Source organism: Coniosporium apollinis (assembly GCF_000281105.1).
Source record: "Coniosporium apollinis CBS 100218 chromosome Unknown supercont1.46, whole genome shotgun sequence".
In the NCBI taxonomy this organism is placed as follows: domain Eukaryota; kingdom Fungi; phylum Ascomycota; class Dothideomycetes; genus Coniosporium; species Coniosporium apollinis.
The window spans coordinates 21,068-43,294 of NW_006913308.1; the positions used below are offsets into that span (position 1 = coordinate 21,068).

The following is a 22,227-nucleotide window of genomic DNA, read 5'->3' on the forward strand; positions in this document are numbered from 1 at the left end:
AAAGCAGACTCCGACGGAGAAAACACTGTAGATGCCGCAGACGAGGCTCGAAAGTTGCCGCAGATGCAGAAAAGGAAAACGTATGGACAGGCAAGCGTTTCAATGGTGCTGCGGTATGGACCTTACCTTCTCACCGGACTGACCGTTTAGCAACGAGTCCCTTCACCAGATACCTAATTTAGCCTCAGAGTTGACCGCTAACGCCACCCCGAACTCCCTCTCCCCCGTCTCCCTTCCTCAATACTCCTCCTCGACCCCTGCTGGTTCTCTAGCTCGCTCATCGTGAACAGCAGCGGCTCCTCATCGTCCGCCGTAGCGGCGCGGAAACTCCATCTCGACCTGCCCCCCGCCGCACCCAACTCCCTCGACGAACCCTGCGCAGACGACGAGCCTCGTCTAGCATACGCCGGGCGACCGAGTCGGCTGCGCAGAGGCAGCGATGCGCCTCCCGGCGCTCCAAAGCCCGCTGCCGACGTAGGCCGCGAACCGCGAGATTCAGGCCGGCTGCGGTCAGAAGACTCGGTCTCGACGGTGCCGTCGCCTGATTGGACTTGTGCGCCAGCCGCGGTAGTGCTGGGCTCGTGCAGGTGGAGCAGCTCGCTCAGGCTAAGATCCGGCCGCTCGTCGTTGGGTAGGCTGGCGCTGCGCATGCCGAAGCTGTCGAGCTCTTCTTCGAGGACGCGGTGTTGCTGGGAGACGGAGCTGGAACGGCGGTTGATCTGCCACGGGTGCGGGGACGTGGGGATGGGGATGGCTGTAGTGCCTTCGCGTGTTGTGGCGTCGCTGGAGCTGCCGGGGCGGGAGAGCTGTTCCTCAGGGTGCGGTGGGATGATTCGTCTGCTGCGGCTTCTGCTCCGCGTTGGCTCTGTGTCGTCAGCGAGGACGCTGTGGGCGCTCAGGCGGGAAGGAATGGCAGGTGTATGTGGTGTGTGAGGAGAGATGGGCTTCCCGGGAGAGGACGACGTTGAGACCGATGTTCCGGCAATCATGGCCGGAACACTCGAAAGCTGACGGCTCGACGAGCTCGAAGAACGATGTAGTATTAGGGATGAGTATAACGAGTCGGATAGGGCAGTCGTCGCGTTGGAGTCTTTGATACTTCGGAATTTCGAGAGTTGCGCGTTCGTCCGCCTAGTCGCGGCATCTCGGGAGGCCACATCGCTGTGACTGAAGCTTTTGAGCTCTTTGTTGCTTTCGAGCTGCTTGAGGAAGTCTGAGATGTCGCCCTCGTCCGTGTGTACGGAGCCCGAGCTCGTGCCCTCTCCCTCGTTCAGAGTGCCTGAGCCACGCTGAGCAGATGAGTTAAGGCTAGCCTTTCCGCTGCTGGTGTTGTCTTCCTCAGTTTTACTCGTACCGCCGGAGGAAAACCGACTACGTCGGTTGCCGAAGCTACTGCTGAAGCGGCTGATTGGTGCGGGCTTGGGAGAACCCGAGGCTGACGACACGATTGCTGTCTCATTGGGGATCGAAGGGGTTCTCAATGCGGTTTGCGGGAGCGCGTTCAAGGAGTTCCTGTTCCGAGCTTGCTGGAGAGCCGAGAGGCCTGAAGTCCTTGGCGCAGAGCTTCCAGGCGAGGGCGGCACGTACAAAGCTGGCGCAGGCGATGATGAGAGCGAGCCTGCTTTGAAAGGCTGGAAGGAGACAGAAGGACGTCGCTGGTAAGCTGGAACACCCTCGTTGGACCGCAGCGACGATTTGGACCCCTGTGCGATACGGTGATTAGGTGGTAGTTTTTGAGGCGGCGATTCCTGGGGCGATTGAGAGGGCATGTCCCTTACAGCTCTAAGAGCAGAAATAGGACTCGTTCCCGTCGCAGGACCAACCTGGTGGTACGTTGATAGGCTGCCATAAGCCTGACTTCGGTCCGGCTCACCAGCCAAATGGCTTCGATCGATTGGTAGCGATCCAGGTACGTGCTCTACAGCTCGCGCACCCGCAGCAAGGGACGGTTTGAAGTACGGCTCCTCAACGCCCATGAACTGCGAGCTTAAGTAGGATTCAGCGTCGTCTACCCTGAAGTCGCAGTTCATCCGGTAATCTACGGAGACGCAGAGGGGCCCGACGGGAGATTTAGAAGGACTGAATCGGTATGAATCCGTCACTGGCTCCTGAGTCGGGTGCAAAGCTAAGTTTAGGGTATCCCGTCTTGGACTCTTGAACTCGCCGTTCGATATTCGGTATTTCGGCCTTAATGAAGGTATAGTAGCAGGCAACTTAGCGATGTTTCGATAGTACTTCGAAGCCGGAAGCAGCAAGCATTGGGTGTAGAGAGACCTGAACAAGACGACACCCCTCTTGTAAACGTTCGGAAGTGGATCCTGAGGCGTCTCAGGATCGGTAACGACCCTGTCTCCAACTTCAATACACCAACGCTCTAGCACAACTTGGGTTAATTTCTCAGGGAGGCGCGTCGGCTTTGGGTTGAAGTCCGCAGACTGATTGAGCGCTTCCCTGACATCCCATGCCTTATCATCTTGGTCGAGTATAACCAAGGTCTGATTAGGAGCAAGGTCCTCTAAGTCCAGGTAGATTTCTACGAGAAGGCGAGGTGTCCGGGCCTCGATGACGTTCGCCTGCCTCCACTCCGCTAGATCGTCTAGGAGTGCATCGGTCTCTTCTATGACAACGTTGAACTGCGAGAGTGTTAGTATGCTTCTTTGAATAAGTATCTGACCATGTCCGATCGACTGGAGACAAGTCCGGAGCAATTTTTACAGGTCCCAATGCAACACATCCAGACGGAACGTATGTCATACATACCCATTTGTTGTATCTTCTCGCGCCCTCATTGTTGAAGCTCGGTGGATGAGAAATCCGCAAAGATGTGATAGTAAGGGCAGCCTTGACGTGGAATTGCTGTAGCAAATAACGAGTCAGCTATACACGTCGCTAGCAATGTGCGAGGATTACGCCATACCCTGATCACCTGATTGAGTTTGTTGTTCTCTTTGGCCAGAGCAGCATTTCTCTCGTCTGAACTCTCGCTACCTTCACCGTAATCGTCCGCTGTGTTCTCGTTCGAGCTCATGGTATCCGAAGCAGATTCTAGTCGGTCGAATCGATCCCGCTGGTTGTTAGTTCTCAAGGGGTTGGTTCTGGGCGAGCTGGCCGATGAGGCGGTCCTCGGCGATGGGCGAGGCAGTTGATGCATGATGGCTGGCTGTCGCAGTCTAGGAGTTTCCAAATCAACTGCGATAGCAAGTTGTAAATATTGTAGAGCGGCTATAGCCACGCTGTTCGAACGATCGGTTGTTGTGGCTAGTGCGTGGTATAGATCTGGAGATGCAGGGTTTCGTACGGTTCCATAGTTACAGGGAACGAGAGCGGAGCAAAGTTGCGAGCGGGTTTGTTTGCTGGAAGAGAGGTGGGCTGTTTCCTTGATGAAAGCCTATGTGGACGTTGGACTCAGGCAACAGCCATGGTTCGTTTGTACTAGTATTGTCGAGGGACGTTGAGGTGCCTAGGGTTCGGAGATAAGCTTCGGGTCGCCGATGTAGATCAAGTAGAACCTCACGAACTCAGAGTTGTTGGAGCGGTAGGGTCAAGGAGAGCGGAGTGTGCCCTGGGACATCTGAGAAGCGGCGGTGGATTAGATGGGCTGAGCGGCGGGCAAGGTCAGGCTTAGAGGGAGCTGGCGTGTGACTCTTTTCGAATGACGCTGGGGATCAAGGTGAGGCTGATTGATTGAAACAGCCGAGGGTGCCAAGGCCAACGGGAGCGACGACGCGGAGGTGCACGGCGTAGACGTACAGCTCGCAGAGGGACAACGCAGCAGCGCAGGAGGCTGAAAGAGTGTCGGAGAGAGCAGACGGAGCTCCAAAGGTAAGGCGCGCATCTGTTGAAGCTCCGGCCTGGTGATGAGCGCTGCTGGCCGGCTAGGATGCACGGCCGGTGCGCTAGCAAGGATGCGGGCGCACCCGCCAGTTGACACCTCAGGATCCCATCCCAAGCCTCAGCAGGTATCGGATCGCCGAGCCCGCCGTGTCAGTCAAATTACTTATCCGTCTTATTAAGCAAATGGTGTGTCTTTCCGATAGCGCTGCTTGAACTTAACTAGCCAGGCCATGCTGTGATGCTCCTAGAGCTCGCCAGACCTGTTGGCTTGCAACCGGCCCTGAGAAGCGAGGCGAGGCGGAGAGCGCTCCTGCTCACGTGTTTGTAGCCTCCCGGACGTTGCTTGAGGAGTTAAGTTACTTGTTCGATTCGGGAATAAGAGATGCTTGAGACACCAGTCGAGGGCATGTCGGGGCTTAATGGAACCTCAGTACGACGGAAGAGAGATAAGCGTAGCCTCCACGACAAAGCTTCCAACGTGAGTATCTAGCAATACCTGGGCAGAGTGGCTGCCAGCTGTGCCACCTACGCTTTGTAGTGAACATTGGGCGGGTCACAAGCAACAAGAGCCATTAAGTAAAGACGTGTGTCACGGTTGCTGGCTTCTGGTATGCTGGAGACGAAGGCCTGGATTGGCAACGCTATCATGGTCTGAGGAACTACCGTGGTTAGGATCACAACGAACCGCAGCGGAGCGCGGATGTTTTGAAGGGACTTCACCGCTGTTCGCTGTGACGTAGCGAGACACGATGTGGAGGGCAAACGGCGTATGGGTGATAAGTGGACTTTGAGACGATCGATCATGTCTCCTTAAATCCGTTGTCTATCCACACTATAAACAATCCGAGACGCAACTCTGCGTTCATGCATGATGCTCTAACCCTGCGCGGACTGTGCCGCATATCCAATTACATGATATGAACAAACGATTCGAACACAAAACCAGACATCGACAGCAGAAACAGACCGGCGTCTGTAGGAACTTGTTGCGCGCCATCGTTACATCTACACGGTCGAGAGTCATGACATCACGTAAGAACGGGGACCCCTTTTAATAGCAGGAGGACTCCTTGACGGCACTGCAATACTGACCTAGAGCCAGTTTAAGTGGGCGGAATTCCACTCAGGTGGCAGCGAGGCAGGCAGTGAGATAAGCGAGGAATTATCAAGGCCGGAATTCTGGTTTGGTAGCAGTGACGACCAGTCCGCGGCTCCGCCGGATGGCTCCACATCCATGCTTGCTGAGCTGGACCCCGGGATAAACAGTGGCTCACTCATCGAGGTAGAGCATATCGGTGGCGTTGCATAGGCGGAGGACATGGCGTTTTCCGATGTAAAATAGCCGTCAAAGCCGAATCCTGTCTTGGAGGGCTGTTGCAACTGCTGCATCTGCCGCAGGTGGCTTGAATTCCCGTGGCCAGATTTGCTCTCTGCGGTGCCTGCTCTTGCTCGCTGCTTCACAAAAGACCCGTTGTGGGATGGACGGATGAGATCGAGGTTGAGCGAATGACGAATGTTCGCGGGAACAGAAGTTGGAGCGTGGCGTAGGTCGCCAACATGAAGTGATGCAGAGCTGAAACGAGACGGGTTCAACGGAAGACTGTGGAAGCTCTCGTCCCATGCGGACAATTCCTCGGTGTTGACAGACTGCTGTTGGGGCCACAGATCCACATCGTGATGGCATCCAGGTTCACCGATCTCGGATTGTGCTCCCGAAGAGGACGCCGTAAGGCTCGGAACACCTTGAAGATTAGAATCTCCACTGTGAGATAGCAGTTGTAATTCACCGCCAGATAACTTAGCCGGGTCTAATGGCAAGTCCCAGGCGGTCCATGACGGGTCGGTAAAGCCAGCGGAGGGAATAGCCCAGTCTACATCGTGGGTTGCGAAGTAAGCACCTGTCGGAGAAGCTGACGAGTCACCATACCCAGGTTGGCTTGCTGAGGGAACGTCTGTATTGACCCACGGCCATTGGCGTGTTACCGGTAAGCCAGAAGCGACATCGACGTTGGGCTCATTAGAGCCATCAAAGTGCAGGCCAGGAGCTGTTGGGGCCTGTACGAACCCATAGTTCGAGCGTGACGGATCGTAAGAGGCTATGTCACCGCTCATACCACTGGTGACCGGCGCTAGGGGCAGCGTATCTGCCGAGCGGTTTGAGAAACCAAATCCACTGAATGGACTGTCGTCGTTACTGCTGGGCAGAGTACAGTCCGCATTCGGACCTTGGCCTGCGCCATTCTCTGAGCCGTCGGTCTGTTGTAGGTGATCTCGAGAATGGTAACTAGGGCCGTGCAACGTATGGGCCCGCGGGATCTTATAGGGGACGCCCGAAGTATGAGCCGCATTGTTTAGCCTGTGATAGGGTTTGTGGTGACCATTGGCGAAGACGGTCATATTCGCTTCGGAGTGCGTAGCTGTAAGAGGAGGTCTATGCTTCATCGGGTGGGAGGCTTTCGATAACCCAGTCGGCATCTTCAGATCGTGGTGCTCTCTCTTCATGCCACAGATGCAAGGCAAGCCACTATAACAGCGGCAACTCTGATCGTCTACTGCATGAGGATGAGAATCACCCTCGACTTCTGGAGTACCAGATGCCTCACCCTTCGAACTCCCCTTCGGCTTCTTGTCGCCGCACTCGCACTTCGTATGATGGGACCTGGACTGGCGAGCACCACGGCAGTGCTCACACTGCTTCACCGGACGACCCTTAGGGTTGATGCGTTGGAGCTCGCGATCTGGTGGGGTCATTGTTAGTCCGATCTACAACGACAAAAGCAGCAGTGGCGTTTTCATCGGGCTGCCTCACCTGTATGCGTGCAGCCGCTGACGCGGTGCCCTCTTATGCACGATTCGCATGCCCACTTTTCTCCATCAATAACAGGCATGCTCGATAGGGTATCGGAAAGGTCTCTCGGCGCTCCTTGCTCGAGTGCGCAATTGCAACGGATATTCTCGCCGGCTGGACCGATGAATCGATGGGGAAACGAAGCAAAGAATCTAAATGCAAATGGAGGGGTATCTAATTGTCGGAACACATGGCAACGCCTGGTAAATGCAAGTGGCCGTCGACCGTCGGTAGGGTAAGCCTAAGCAGAACGCGACTAAGAGTTAGGTGGCCGAGCCGTGCACCAAGTGGCGCTGGCCGTCGTCGCGTGTGACCGAGGTTTGGTAGGGCCGACCAGCACTGTAGGATATAGCCTTTTGACTTCTGGTGTTACTGGAAGGAGAGGTGGTGATGGAGGGATCGCTCGAGAAGTGGGAGGCAGAGCACAGACTGTAGTCGAGGTTTTCTTTACGCAGGCGGTAATTTTGTTGTTCTAGGTTATGCCGGCAAGCAGTAGCCGCTTGCGCAAAGAGTACATCCCTGTAACCATGCCGCTACTGCTGTACCCTGCTGTGACTGGACGGTGAACTCGGCAGTGGGTAAGAGAACCGCTTACTCCGTAACTAATCCTTCTAAGCCGCACAAGCGGGGTAGTCCCGATCGCCGCCGAAGCCACAAGCGGGCGATTGCGGCTGTCGCAGCGGCACAACGGCTCTGCCGAAGTCGTTTCATGCTCAAACACCTGCTGCTTGAATACGATCGAGTGCAGCCTGTGTGCGACTGCAAGGGCCCTTGATGATGGGCTGTGGAGATGATTGTGCTCCGTATACGATGCCAAACATCCTGCCATCTCGCAGAGCTCCCGGCCGCACGTTGGCGACCGTTGATGTACCACTCTGAAGACTTGCAACACCGGGCCTGCGCCACCGGTGCCTTGAACCCTGCCGCTGACACTCAGTCCTCTGACGATTTCCGGCTCCGTACGGGCTGCCTGTCACCGGATGAAGAGTCAGTAATTACGGCAATGCGAATTTTCCGCAGAGAATTTCGACCCAGCAACGTTTCGCAAACGGGACCTGACGCAAATCATCACGGAAAGACGCCGCCAAGGCGGGAGATCAGCAAGCAGGCGTCCGCTCCCATCAAAGGGCTTGCGCGATCCCTGAGCCAAGGCTTCTGGGTCTTGGCTGGAAGACGCGAGATCTTTGGAGTTTAGAATGGATCAAGTGACTTGTGTATATAATGCTCCAATTCATGATACGTGCAACTAGACAAGCTACGTCCTCCGCCTTGTCGTTTACTGCCAATGAGAAATAAACCGCCTTCGTCACCCTCGCAGAACCGGGATCCTAAGACGGGGGGCACAGAACTCACCAATCCCCCAAGCGATCAACCTGATGGAAGACTCTTTATTCCAACTAACGGTTCGCTAGTTTGAGTGCAGCCACCACCTACGTGAGCGCTACCATCTCTCTTGTAGATGCCAGGACGGCGATGGCGAAGACGCCGGGAAATTGACATTGATACATTGAAACCTAATTTTTGCGCGGCAATAACGTACGCATGTTGAGTCCATTGGTGAAGGGAAATAGTAAGATTGCAGTCTGATGGCAGGGCGAATAGTATTTCCAATACTGCTAAAATTGGAGAAAGCACCTTCGCATTGAAAAGTATTTCGCTTGACATAGAACCCATCCCTCAGAAATCGTCCATCTGTTCACCGCGATGCACACCTACAGACGATCACCCAGAGGAGTAGACTCTGAAAGTAGCATCAGAACAAAGACCAAACGACCGCACGACAGGAAAAGAGCCAGCCTTGAAGGATCTGTTACTCTTCAGCACTCTGCCGTATGCGCAAAGCTATCCATAGCTTGTGTAATCGTTTAGGGCGGGTTGAGCAATCTCCCATGTTTGGTAGAGGTGCTCACCGTGCCTGTGTTGTCCTTGGGAAGTCGGTGTGATGGTTAACGCTACATGAACGAACTTTGACCGTGCGCGAGGCTTTTATATGGCAAAAAGGCAGCGTTTATATGGCGAGATACACAGCCGATGTCTTCTTCCGAGCAGCTAGTGATAGTCTTGCTCAAGACTCGAGGTGTTCTTAGCAGTGCGAGTGACCTGCTGTGTGAAGTGCCCGGGCGAGGTGTGCCTTCCGAATAGTATCTCCGAATGCGCGCGGCCGGGGTCAAATATTCTTCCAGCGGAGGAGGTATTCTTCCAGCCGCAGCAACGACATGCAAAGCCTCGCGACTCTGGAACCCTGCTTTAAAGTCTACAAGCAATGAATTTGTAGGCACCACGATGCACGAGAATAAGATGCTGTTGTCAACGCTTGATAGCATGGCAGCTTCACCAATGCCGTGCGCTAGGACCAATCGCGTAAGGCGCTTCTTGCCCGACGCGAAAAGGCAAATGAGGAGTGAACTCGACTTCCGCTAACAACCGACACCACATCTCACTTGCGCTCCCGTCATCTCTGTTACCAGCTTGTCCGGGACATCACATTCTCCGCCGCGCTCGGCATTAAAGGACACGCTCTCTAGACCTCCAGACGCGTTCAAAATGGCTTCGGGAGGATCATACCCTTCCCCGACCCAAGGACAGATGTCCAGCGGCGCCGGCATCTATCTCGGTCAAAATGGCAACCAAGCGCCTCAGCAGGATATTCCCAGTGAGTTGTCGCTAGTAGCTGAGCTTCAGCGGGTAACAGCACCGATGATGGTCAGCGGTCCGCCGCAAGCCCATGGATTGCCTACAAACCATCATGAGCAACAAGTGCATACGCCAGTGCAGCAGCATGACACACCGCCTGAGGATCTTGCGCACAGCGTGATGGCGCTGCAGCAGGAACAAGTGTACGGACAGCAGGACGACTTTTCAGATCCGAACTCTAGTTCAGCCCGAAAGCGGTCAAAGGTGTCACGTGCGTGCGATGAGTGCCGCAGGAAGAAGGTATGTCAATGTTCGATTGTCATCTCGGCATCCTTTTGGTGACGACTCTAGATTCGATGCGACGCGACCAGCGAGAATGGACCAGAAGCTTGCACAAGCTGCAAACGTACCGGCGCAGTCTGCCAATTCAGCAGACAACCCATGAAACGAGGTCCTAGCAAAGGGTATGTCCCTAATTCGTAGTCGACTTTCCTTTGCGATGCAGAGAGGTCGTCAGCTGATGCGATCTAGGTACATCAAAGAGCTCGCTGAGCGCGTCGCTCGAATCGAGGCTATTGAGAGGCAGCAGCAGGCCCAAGCTGGCTTTGACCCTGGCCAGCAGGCCGATCTGCAGTTTATGCATGGCCTGTCTGAGCAGTCTCTGTCTGGACTAGCTGGCTACTCACCCCCTCCCGCTCCGTTCATGTCCTCGCGAAAGCGTTCATTCTCGACGGCTGAGGATTTACGCGATCTCACCGGCTTCACCCGCCAAGAATCTGCTCATTTCTTACCGCCGCAAGATCCTCCGCAGCGCCAGATGCATTACGATGACACGACCCTGGGTGCAGTTGAGTGGGATGAAAGCATGGTTGATGAGTAAGTAGTAAGAAATCCTCCACTTGCATCCTGTTGCTGATGTATCAGATGCTATCGTGTGATCCACTCGAGCATACGGCTTCTACCTGATGATAGCAATCTGCTCCGATCTATGTTGGCGCATTGCCAATCGAGACAACTTCGAGATCTATTCCTCATCGCAGTCGAATGCTCAGTCCGCTCAAGTCCATTTTCAAATTTCCCGGCCGACCACGATCTCATGCCGCGCATTATCAATGCATCGCTATCGTTGGAGAGATGCAAGTATGATGATTCCGGACGTTGGTCTACGTCTACCTACGTGCTGTACGTTCAAACGTGCGTACTACTGGCTTTGGCCTCGGACAACCTAGGACCCGCGGCTACTCGAGGGGCAAGTATGGATATGCAGATGAACTGTCTCTCTAAAGCTGTTGCAATGATGTACAAAGGCGGGTTCAATGCGGTAGAAAACCGGGACACTCTCTTCGGCGCAAACGCGGACCCAGCCCGACCGCTTGCCAGGCGCGTCTTCTGGGTTGTTTATATCTTACAGAGGTTCTACGCCATAAGCACCGCCTCGCCGGTGACGGTAGCGAACAACACCGTCCTTCTCATGGCAGAAGACCGCAAGATTCTAGGAGATGAGCTCTACCTTACAGCAAGTAAGTTTTCAATCTGGGCCACTTTTCATCAATATATACAAGAAATCAAGCATATCTCAGCTCCCCGCTTGAGATGTGTGAGTGATTTGTGGCAAGCCCCCAGTGGGCCACTTGCGAAAGAGATTCATTCTATAGTCCTGAAGACATATGGTCGCCACACTGACATTGCACTTTTAGGCCTCCTCTCGGTCGCAGAGCCAATCTCAGTGTTATTAGCCCGATCGAAATCCGCATGGACAGATTCGGCGGATGTCTTGTCATCATTGAACCCAGACTCCAGCCTCATCGTCCAGAACGCAGCCGGCCAGCTTGACCGCATCCGCGAGATATCCGCCCTTGTAAACATCGAGGCCTCCTCCCGAAGTCTTATGAACATGGTCCACCGTCATCTACGGCTCATGTTCACCCGACTTCACAGCGGCGCGACGCCACAGTCGTGCCTCAGCCAGACTCTGCGTATCATCAGCTTGATACGCGAGTCGCCTCTAGCCTCGCCGCTCTACGACCACCACATCGCCGCACTGAGCGCACTCACGCTTGGCGAGCTGCTAACCCAGCCCGACACCAAAGACGGCGCTCAGCGCGGCCTCACTGACCTGGACGACTTCCTCAACCACCGCTCCTCAGGCCGCTTCCCCGGCTGGGACGGCGTCGTGCACGAGTACATCACCAAGAAAAAAGCGTCCACTCTCGGCATCACTTCGCCCAGTATGAACTCGAGCACCATGCTCCAACAGCTTGCGGATGTAGCGGCCGGCAGGGAGGGCGTCGGTGAGCGTCCGACTAGCAGTGGTATGGGGCTGGGAGAACCGTTTGACGGTAAGTCGGTCGATGCAAACGACTCGGATGAGCGCGTCGCGACTGCTGCACGCCAGGCTGCTGCTGCTGTGGCTATGATGGGCTCGGCGCCGTGGGACGCGAGCGCTGCGCTGAAGGCGGGGTACTTGAACGTCGTTGCGGGAGAGGTATAGGTAGGCTGGTGTTCTGACTGGCTGCACTTACCGGTCTGTATATCAGCAAGAAAGAGATGTCTGCCAGATTCTGGAAAGCTGAAAAGTGGAAAGGGGGAAAGAAGGATTGTTCGATCGGTCTTGCCTTTGAAAATGCGCTAGCCACGACTTTGGTCTGTCTTCGAGCCGGCTGCCTTGCTTTCGCTGGAACATCAAGGGTGAGAGCTATCGAGCAGCTGCAATGACGAACGAACAGAGCAAATCTGCATTTGGCGGACTCGGAACAATGAACCGGCAAACGATAAAATCGTTCTGGACGAGCAGCTTTCGTCCAGCGGGCGTGAAAAAGGTCGCGCAATGTATTGAGGACGGACCTAAAACCGGGTATTGGCATTGCAGGTTTCGTGGCAACGGGGTATGAGCCGGGAACTTCTCTCCTGATTGCTGTTCGTCCAGGCTTCCATCACTCAACCGGAGGAGTTTTCCTTTTCAATTGCAACACAAGAGCCAACACAAGTGGATTGCTGTAGTGGACCCCTCGTCCGGGTCAGCTCAACATCTCTCATACTCTGTCATGTACCACTATCAGACTACAAACTATTAATTATTCCCTGAAGCCCATGCAGCCATTATACATCGACGTGCTCCAACGTACAGATTAGCAATGCCCAGCCATCTATATACACCCCTTTGCCCTAACCCCTGTTTTCATCATATAATTAGAACATCATCACCGCCCCGACCAACCCAACAACCAACCCCATCGGCGCCCCCAAGCTCACCGCCGCGGCCGTACTACTCGTCGCCGCCGCCTCACTCTGCGTTGCGCTCGCCTCATCCCCCGCCGTCTCAGACGGCTGCTGCTCCTCTTCCTCCTGCCAGTTCACCCGCGAGCCCGGCCTCCTGCGGCGCTCCTGCAGATCGAATATATCAGTCGCGCCCAGATACGCGTCATCGGCGTCGAGTGCCACGGCCCGCAGATACCGCGCCGCGCCCGCAACAGTAACGTTCGTCTCGAAGCCATTGCTGCTGACATTGCGCCACGTCTGGTCCGGCGTGGTGAGGTTGTCGCTGCTGTTCGAGGCGAGGAACGACCAGCTCGCGACGCGGCTTGCGCCGTTCCAGGAGACGTAGACCGTGTTGGACGTCCCGCCGGCGCCGACGTTGGTGGTCGTGCCGTTCGAGGCCGTCACGTTGCCGGCTGCGATCGAGGGGTTGGTGCGCGGGGATCCGGTCCAGGATTGCTTGTACACGCGGTACGAGGAGGTCGCCTTGCCGTCGATGAGGCCGAACTGCGCGGTCCAGAGCGCCTCGCCCTCGGCCGAGAACTCGGTGAAAGCCGGGTCGGAGCCCCAGCCGACCATCACGTTGCCGTTGGGCAGCGGCTGCATGTTGCCCTGCGACTCGGAGCTGATGCGCTGCGGGGAGTTGTAGGAGACTTCGACTGCGGCGGTCATGTTGACGGTGTCGATGGCGAGACGCAGGCCGCGGGATTCGGGGAAGGACTGGTTGAAGTCGGCCGCGCCGTTGTCGAAGAGCGTCATTATGCGCGGCTGCTCCGAGGAGGAGGGCGAAGCCCAACGCGCGTCGTGCTGCCAGGCGAAGTTTGTCGCGTTGCCGGAGGAGAGGTCGGTGAAGTTGTTGCGCTTGCCCCCAAGCTGCCAGAGGACTTCGCCGGTCGTGCCGGAGATGTAGCTGATGCTGTACGTGTGCCGTGCGGAGATTAGGTAGTTGCCTAGGGAGTCCTTGTCGACGGAGTTGATGTGGAAGAAGTCGAAGGCGCTCTGCGCGGACTTGCCGTCGTAGAAATAGGTCCCGGGTAACAGGTACGCTTCGGAGAGGTTGTAGTGGTCTGAGGCCCGCCATTCGAAGAGCAGGTCGTTGGTCTCGACGTCGATTTCTTGGAAGAGCGAGTCCATGAGCCAACCGCCTTGCACGCCATATGCGGTCAGGTCCCACGCCCGGGGCTCGTAGATGGTGATGAGGGCCGTGCCATTGGGGGTAAGCTGGAACTCGTGGATGTCGCCGGGCACGGTGAGGTTGACGGCCGTGAGGTTATAGACGATGTCGTACGAGGAGTTCAGCTGTGCAACACAGGATCAGCCCCACCGCAAAGACACCCCGCGTTAGGAGCGTGTCGAGTGCGGCACGTGGACTGCGTTCTTACCATGTAGTAGTACCCGTGTCCGTATCCTTGACGGAAAGTCTCCCCCGCCCAGAACGTAAGGTAGTCCTCGCCATTGTACTGCTGTATCTTGACATCAAAGGCAGTCCCATACTCTTCTGCGGACCACACGACGGAGAGTGTACCGGCATCCACGATCATCGGAGAAGGATTGGACACTGCAGTGCCGCGAGGCGAGATAAACAGGTGGCTGCCGTTGGACGCGCCTTCCCCGGGCGTGCTGATGACATTAAAGATTGGTGCGGTGACATTGGGATTTGACACGAAGGTCTGGACAGGATATTGGCCGTATGCCGATTGTTGATACCCGGCGTTTTGTATGAAGGCGGGCTCGTCAGCAACAACGAGTGATGCAGCCCAGAGGGCTGTAAAGAGAGTTGAAGCGAGCGTCATTGTCCAGTGTCAGTCGTGTGGTCCACGGGTTGACCAGGTAGATAAACAGCACACGACACTGGACACAACGAAGGATTCCAGGAGAGCGTGGAGAATTCTGGGGAAGGAGAGCTCAGAGCAAGGGAAGGACGTGTCTTGCGAGTCTTGCGTGTCTTACATGCACGAGCAAAGCAGGGCAACCCCCCCATGCATATGGCCGCCATAGTCGTCCTATCTTACCGTGTATTGCTCATGAAGCCCACTCAGACTTCGTTGGCGGTTGGTAGCGCGCCACGGACTAAGCGAAAGTGCATTTTGGAAGAGGGTGTCCAGGTACCCCAACCATGCTGCCGCTTGGGGAATTGGGTGGCGAGTGGCTCAGAGATAAGAGCTGCCTCGTGGAGTGCCAGCGCGAGAAGGTCTGAAACACAGCTAACTTCTCCAACATTCCTCAGCAATGGCTGGGAAGAGGGAATTCTAGCTCAAGGCTCCGAATGTTCTTTGATCCTGCCGCCCTGCAGGTGTTGATCGGAACAAAGCGCCGAAGGCAAGGGCCGCGTCACTGCACTTGCACTTGCACTTGCGGCTGCATCGTGGTGACGATCACTCCAAAAAAGGCTGCGTTTTGGTAGCCCGGGCCCAAACTGTCCGCCCAAGCTTCTGGTTGCTCGTGCAGCTGGTTGCTGGGCGCTAGAGCATCGCGACACCTGCGGCTTCCACTCGTATCCAAGGCTGAGGGGGACTTCATACATCTTGTGACGCAGCATACCTGTAACGGCGAGGGGAAGTTTTTTAGTATTGTTGTTCACATCTCCCATGAGCGGAGCTGCTGTTCGACGTTCCTCCATCGGCATGGGCTCGGGATCGCTTCTCATTGGCTGGCATGGCCTGAGTGATGGAGGCGCGGGAGAAAGGACCATCTCTATGAGAAGGTGCCTTTAATGCCCATCAGCTCTTCCTCTAGTTCCTGTGGCAGCACTTACCAGAATTTTCATTGCAAACTTGACAATAGCCTGCCGTCACATCTTTCTCAGCAAACAGCCGCTCAAAATTGCACCCAGAGGCTTCGGTAACCCTCCAGAAGCTACGTTTCGTCATCGATACCGGCATCGGTTGTGCGCGCACAGTACAACAATACAGTTGGCACCACGTTCAGCTAACAGCTGTATACCCACGAAGTCGACTCAGTCCCGTTTCACGCCGTCCCGCCTGCTCCTCGTGTCTAAACCTTAGTATCGTATCTCCCTCAACCGCGCCTCGTCTCTCCACGATAGCCACAGCAACCAGCAGCGCCACCCGTATCGCGACGCCTATTCGGACGCCGCATCACCTCCCTTCCCCTTCGGAGACCTCCTTTGCTTCGTACAAAGCGCCTTTAAACAAGCTTTGATCCACCGTGATCATAGCGAGGTGCACCGGACGAAGCAACAGGAAGCTCTCCTCTTTCCTCTCGGCACATGAGCAGATATCTCTGGCAATATTACCTCGAAGATGATGTCGAAAGTTTTCGACAGTTTCTCGAATCGGCGGGGCGTAATGCGCGGCACGGCACACAGAGAGCCTTTGGTGGCGAACGCGGAAACGCAGGACCATCCATCGTAGGCAGTCCGGATACCTTAGGGACGTCACCAATCCTGCTGCCGAAGGCTCGCAAACAACCACCAGCGCCGGCTAGCACATCTTCGCTGACACGTGCGGACATCAATTCAAGAGACCGTAATGGCCTGACTATCCTGCACCATGCTGCATCATCCAGTTCGCATAACAGTGTAGATTTCGCCGCAGCGCTTCTCGAGCATCCCCTTGTTGACCTGTATGCTCAAGATATTGAGAATGGTTGGACTTCTTTACATCGCGCCTTCTATTTCGGTAATATAGCTATCGCACGTTCCATTCTACATAGAGATGTACAGGACGCGACTGGCCTTGGCTCTGGCGCCGTCAATCAACATGCTGGAGGACTCATCAAGATCAAGGACAAGGAGGGCAACGGTCCGCTAGATCTGTTCGCAACAACAATCAAGGATCGGACTTTACGGCCAACTGAACCCGCCCACCAGGACATGGAGTCCTCCGGTGACTTTGAAGACGACGTTGCTCAAGGAGATAGTGGCGATGACGATGGCGTCTCGCGCAAGAGGCTTGTTCACCCTTCCACGGACCTACAGGCAGACGAGGTGTTCACCTTCGGCAGCAACAGGAATGTCACGCTTGGCTTCGGAGACGAGGATGATCGGCAATATCCTGAGCGTATCACGCTGAGGCGGCCTGATCACCTCCTGCAGAGGTTCTACCGTGAGCATATTGCGTTGCGACAACAGAGTTCTGGCGGCCTGGATTCATCAGACTTATCGACTTCGAGTCGGTCCAAGCCCGTCTCGGCACTACCGTCTATCATCCGGAGCACTCCGTTGATAATTCAGGACGTCCAAATGTCGAAGCTCCATACTGCTGTTCTGACGACTGATCCGGAATCCAACCTGTACATGTGCGGGCACGGACCAGGCGGCCGGCTTGGTACGGGCGATGAAAACACCCGCTACCAGTTTGTCTGCATCGAAGGTGGTGCGCTCGCGCGTAAGAAGATTGTCTCTGTTGCACTCGGCCAGAATCATTCGTTGGCGCTCTCGGATCAAGGTGACACCTTCTCTTGGGGCAATAATGGCTTCGGACAACTGGGCTATAGCCTTCCGCGAACGGGCTTGCGGGACGAAGATCCGATCTCCACTCTGCCTCGTCAGATATTTGGGCCCCTGAAAAGAGAGATCGTTATCGGCGTGGCAGCATCTAGGATCCACTCGGTCGCCCATACATCGACTTCGCTGTACACTTTCGGCAAGAATGAAGGCCAACTTGGCATTATGGACGCTGATGCACGGTCACTTGAAGTGCAAGACATACCGCGCAAAGTCGCTGCGTCCCTATTTTCTTCCGCTATTGTCTCGGTTACCGCAATAGATCGAGCCACTGTATGCTTGCTTGAGAATCATGAGGTTTGGGTCTTCGCAAACTACGGCTACACCAGGATCACGTTTCCGCTCGACGGCTTCACGAACTACTTCCTCAAGAACAGTTTCCTCACGACGAAATACGACACTTCTCCGAATCAGATCTGCAAAGTTACATCAGGTGGAGACACCATCTGTGCACTCTCGAGCTCTGGTGAGGTCTTTACCGTGGCGGTCAGCAAGCGTCTTGAGGCTGCGCAGGACAGCTCGACCTCTACGACTAACCCAGCCAAGATACGAGGTGCGCTGTCCCAGCCCCAACGTATCTGGTCGCTGAAGAAAGGGCACATGGCCGCTAGAGATGTCGATGTAGACCAAGACGGATCCATCATCCTCAGTACCGAGGCAGGCAGTGTTTACAGGAGGGTCAGAAGAGCGAAGATTAAAGACGCTACAGCCGCGGGTACCGGAGAGTACCGGCCCAAGGACTACAAGTTCTCTAGAATTGCTGGCCTGACAAGGGTGATGGCGGTCAGAGCGTCCTCGCACGGCGCTTACGCCGCCGTCCGCAAAGATTGCGATGTGCTCAAGACGCAGATCACCGTTAGTGAACCAACCCTTTGGAAGGATTTACTGCCGTTGCTGCCTTTTGGCGGACTAGCTTCTATTGAGGAAGCATCGGACGATGACGAGCCGACGCCTAGATTCTGGCGAAAGCCATCCGCAATGGAAAACCTGAAAAAGCGAGTGCTGGCTTCGAAAGATCTGGAGGCTGTGCTGAAAGATACCCTTCAACCTGTGAACGATAACCATGCCTCAGGCTACGATATCGATCTCTGTACAACCGTATCGGATGTACGAATACCTATCCATCAGTTCATGCTCTCCAGCCGCAGTCGTGTCATGGGCCATGCGCTCGAAGAGTACCGGCGGGACGAGTATTTCGCCATACCGGACGTCCTCTGCATTGAGACCAACAAAGAAGGCAGGACAGTCGTTACACTTCAAGGGCTTGATGTTCTGACAATGTTTAATCTGGTGCTGTATATGTACACCGACACGATCGTCGATTTCTGGCACTACACCCGACAACATCCGAAACTTGCCTTCCGCTACCGGCAAGTTCGCGTCGAACTGATGAAGCTGGCTGCATCATTACAGATGCGCCACCTCGAGACTGCTGCACGGCAAATGGTCGAAGTCACGCCGTCACTTAATGTGGATATGGAGTTGGCAATCAGAGAGGCCGCCTTCTATGACGACGGCGACGTTGCAGTGCAACTCGCTGATGCTGAGATCAAAGTGCACAGCGTTTTGATCTGCCAAAGGTGTCCATTCTTCGAGAGCCTGTTCAAGGGTAGGGCTGGAGGCCGGTGGCTAGCGGACAGACTTGATGAGCGACGAGAGGCCACAGACACGATCGATATAGACCTTCAGCATTTGGAGTCGAATGTCTTTCAGCTGGTCTTGCGTCACATTTACGCTGACACGGGAGAGGAGCTCTTCGATGAAATTGTCGCCGAAGATCTGGATGCTTTTCTCGACCTGGTGATGGATGTGATGAGCGTCGCGAACGAACTGATGCTAGACCGACTATCTCAGATTTGCCAGAAGATCATTGGTCGCTATGGTGAGTCAACTGCCCATTAGGAACTGGAAGACATACGCTGATCCGAGTAGTGAATGCTCGCAATGTATGCCAACTTCTCAACGCCATAGCCCCCAGTGCAGTCACCGAATTTAAGGACGCTGGGCTTGAGTATTTATGTCTCAATCTGGAAGCTGTGCTTCAGAACGGGTATGTATTCATACCTTGTTGTATCAAACATCGCTAACACGACCTTCAGCCTGCTTGACGAGCTCGACGAGGATCTGCTTTATGAGCTCGATGTCGTGGTCCGAGAAAACCAACTAGCCTGCCTGCCTTTTGTCCGCAGCGGACGAGCCGAAGCCGTTCTGCTTGAGAAGTACCCTGAGTTGGCGGAGCGCATAGACCGAGCAAGGCAAGCCAAGATCGACTCGATCGTGCTTCACAACAAGTTCGCCGAGTCAGATGCTCGCGTGTCCACTTCATTTCAAGCGCATAGCCTTGAGGAGCTGGCCAACTCGCCTATGCAGGCCAAAAGTCGCCGGAAATCATCAAAGGAACCCAGGCTCGGTTTGTCAAGCCCTATCGTGTCGCCAACTCTAAAAGGCAAGAGCTCTGCAGCGGATCTGATGTTCGATATGGATGACGAGGGCGAAGGGGATGCATCATCCCCCGCTACTATTAAACCGATCTCCACCACAGCGGACACTACTCCAACTGACCAGCTTCCATCGCTGCCTGCTCCTGCTATAGGGTCTCCGCCAGACGCATGGTATGACAATAGAGGCAAGCCACTATCTCCTGCGCAAGGGCATCCTCTCGGAAGCTTCTCACCGATGGCGCCGCGAACACCAACGGCAGGCCCAAGTCCGGCTGCGCAAGACAAGACGTCCGCTAGGCCATGGGGCGCAGCGCCGCTGCAGTCAACCAAACTGGACATGAAGGACATCATGGCACAAACCGCTTCTCCTCATGCTTCTGGCATTGCTCTCGGGCTGTCAGCACAATCCAAGCGAGACGACCGACTGGCGGGAGCTTTCACCACCAAGTTGTCACAGAAGGAGAGAAAGAAGATGCAACAGACTCAGCAGACTCAGCAGCTGACAAGCCCTGTCACACCGACTGGCGTAGAGCGAGCTCCACCCGAGGTCAAGCCATCATCACCGTGGCAGACTGTTTCATCGGGATCGAAGATTGCTCTCCAGGACGTGCTTACGGCTAAGCAGCCGCCAGCAGCTGCTCCTACCCCATCCCAGAAGCCGGCCCGAAGCGCAACGACCCCTCACCTCACCATGCGGCAAACCGTCGCCAATCCTACCAGCACAGGGAGCAAAGAGAAAGAACCCGCACCCACCCCTCAGCTACCTGCAGCAGCTCACCGCACCGTCTCGAGCCCCGCCAACCCCGTCCAACCACCAACACCTCGACCAGCACCATCCCCACAACAAGCTCGGACCCCCTCATCCACCAGAGCCAAACCCCGTTCCTCCAAGTCCACCCCTCAGCCTCAACCACAACCAACCCCTCAATCCACCCCCGGCTTCTCCATCTCCCAATCCACAGACCCAATCCCGCCGAAAAGCATCCGCCACATCCCGCTCCCCGGCCCCGCCCACGGCGAAGCGAGCTTGCAGCTCTCGATGCAGGAGATCCTGTCGCAGCAAGCGGCGGAGAAGATCGCCGTCAAAGATGCGGTGGCGAAGAGGAGCCTGCAGGATATACAGCAGGAGCAGCAGTTTCTGGAGTGGTGGGAGAAGGAGCGGGAGAGGGAGCTGGAACGGGAGCGGGAGGAGGAGGAGAAGGCGGCTAGGACGGCGGCGAGGGCTGCAAGGGGTGGTAAGAGTGGGAGAGGTGGGAGGGGGAAGGGTGGAAGGGGGAGAGGCGGAGGTGTAGGCGGAGAAGGCGGTAATGCAGATCAAGAGAAGGCGAATGCTCCCAGCCAAGCTGTGCCTATAGGACCAGCAAAAGGCCGTGCTAGTGCCGAGCGCGGCGGGAGAGGCGATCATCGTGGCGGTAGGGGTAGAGCAAGGGGAGGGGCTGCTTCCGCTAGTATTAGGGGCGGCGGGCCCGAGGCGTGAACGAGCGGACGTAAATTACTTAGATACCCGATTGTAATGTGGTATAGACGGTTGTAGCAATACTATTGTACTACTGAATCTCAGCCTTACTTCAAGCTTGGACGGGTTCACCATAAAAGGCCCTTGAGTCTGTACAGCTTCCTCCGTTTTACCTCGCCTACCCCGGCACTCTGGTGTCAGCAGGACCATCGTCCCTGGAAGCATCGTCCCTTGCAGCTACTCGAGGCAGAAGTCTCTCGGTATTGGACTATGTCTCTTGGCCCAAGAAGCTGCTCAGATGGTCACGTGTCATATCCTGGTTCGGCGATGGGGAAACCTCTTTTTCCAGCCAAGCTCAAATTCTCCCCGCTTGTCCTCACCGTCTGCACTCCTCTGTCTCGTGAATTCGATGGCAGTTATCATCGTAACGAGGAGCCCTTTACGGGCATCATCAGCTCGAAGACACCAGGTAAGCGACCCCTCAGTTCTCCATCGAGCACAACCGCAAACACTCACTTGATGAGTATGCCTTAAACAAAAATTGTTTCAACCCCATATGATCACCCAGTGATTAGTACGCGCATATATACCTGATCTATCTATAGTCGTGCTTCTGAGTTCTTACGCAGTATGCGAAAGCAGAAGCTAACGATGTTTCAGGCACGGGTTCCCGGCGTGTGACGTGCTACAAGGAGGAACAATCTCCGGCTTGTGATATGGAGCGCGTGTTATATGGGATACTGTGCTAGACTCTTTGGATCGAGCCGTGGGTATACCGAGCGGCAGTATCTGTCCTGTGCGGTAGGAGCTGTGTAAGTCGGCTCGTCCAGCTTGGGAGAACGTTTACTGCTGGTTTCAAAATGTGCGGCCGTTTGGAAATGAACTTTAACCACCCCCCCCCTCGATTGTCAAAAACCAAAACCACCTTTGCACAACGTTTGCACAACGGTTCAACGCTTAGGATAGAAGTGAATACTTTTAAAAGATGCAGCACAGCTGCAGCTATTTAATAGTTAGAAATTAAGAAGACTAGCGGTGTTGCGTAGCTAATGATTTACTAGAATACGCAGTTTCGTAGTGCACTAAGTTTTCTTCGAAAGCCCGCGCGCACGCGGGGCAGCAGCGTCGAAGAAAATTAAGTGCACCATAAAACTATATATTAAAGTAGATTGTTAGCTATATAATGTTACTCATTAAATAGCTCCAGCTATGCTGAGTCCTCCAATACTATTTAGTTATACCCTTAAGTATTGGATCGTTGTGCGAACGTGATTTTGGTCTTCGACAATCG

At 55.2% G+C, this 22,227-nt stretch overlaps 5 protein-coding genes across 5 annotated transcripts; 2 read left to right on the forward strand and 3 right to left on the reverse strand.

Moving 5' to 3' along the window:
* Positions 1–197: 197 nt before the first annotated feature.
* Positions 198–3,028, reverse strand: W97_07854 (uncharacterized protein; the record flags this gene model as incomplete). Its single annotated transcript, XM_007785723.1, has 3 exons — positions 198–2,633; positions 2,761–2,856; positions 2,918–3,028. 3 exons carry the CDS (start codon positions 3,026–3,028, stop codon positions 198–200), a joined length of 2,643 nt encoding a protein of 880 aa, XP_007783913.1.
* A 1,898-nt stretch (positions 3,029–4,926) lies between these two features.
* Positions 4,927–6,585, reverse strand: W97_07855 (uncharacterized protein; the record flags this gene model as incomplete). The annotated part of the gene is made up of 1 exon (XM_007785724.1): positions 4,927–6,585. One exon carries the CDS (start codon positions 6,583–6,585, stop codon positions 4,927–4,929), a length of 1,659 nt encoding a protein of 552 aa, XP_007783914.1.
* Positions 6,586–9,226: 2,641 nt separating this feature from the next.
* Positions 9,227–11,807, forward strand: W97_07856 (uncharacterized protein; the record flags this gene model as incomplete). Its single annotated transcript, XM_007785725.1, has 5 exons — positions 9,227–9,616; positions 9,668–9,780; positions 9,848–10,192; positions 10,241–10,836; positions 11,014–11,807. 5 exons carry the CDS (start codon positions 9,227–9,229, stop codon positions 11,805–11,807), a joined length of 2,238 nt encoding a protein of 745 aa, XP_007783915.1.
* Positions 11,808–12,505: 698 nt separating this feature from the next.
* Positions 12,506–14,364, reverse strand: W97_07857 (uncharacterized protein; the record flags this gene model as incomplete). The annotated part of the gene is made up of 2 exons (XM_007785726.1): positions 12,506–13,870; positions 13,954–14,364. 2 exons carry the CDS (start codon positions 14,362–14,364, stop codon positions 12,506–12,508), a joined length of 1,776 nt encoding a protein of 591 aa, XP_007783916.1.
* A 1,436-nt stretch (positions 14,365–15,800) lies between these two features.
* On the forward strand, positions 15,801–20,957 carry W97_07858 (uncharacterized protein; the record flags this gene model as incomplete). The annotated part of the gene is made up of 3 exons (XM_007785727.1): positions 15,801–18,921; positions 18,969–19,089; positions 19,139–20,957. The coding sequence occupies 3 exons, from the start codon at positions 15,801–15,803 to the stop codon at positions 20,955–20,957; spliced, it is 5,061 nt and encodes a 1,686-aa protein (XP_007783917.1).
* Between the last annotated feature and the right edge of the window lie 1,270 nt (positions 20,958–22,227).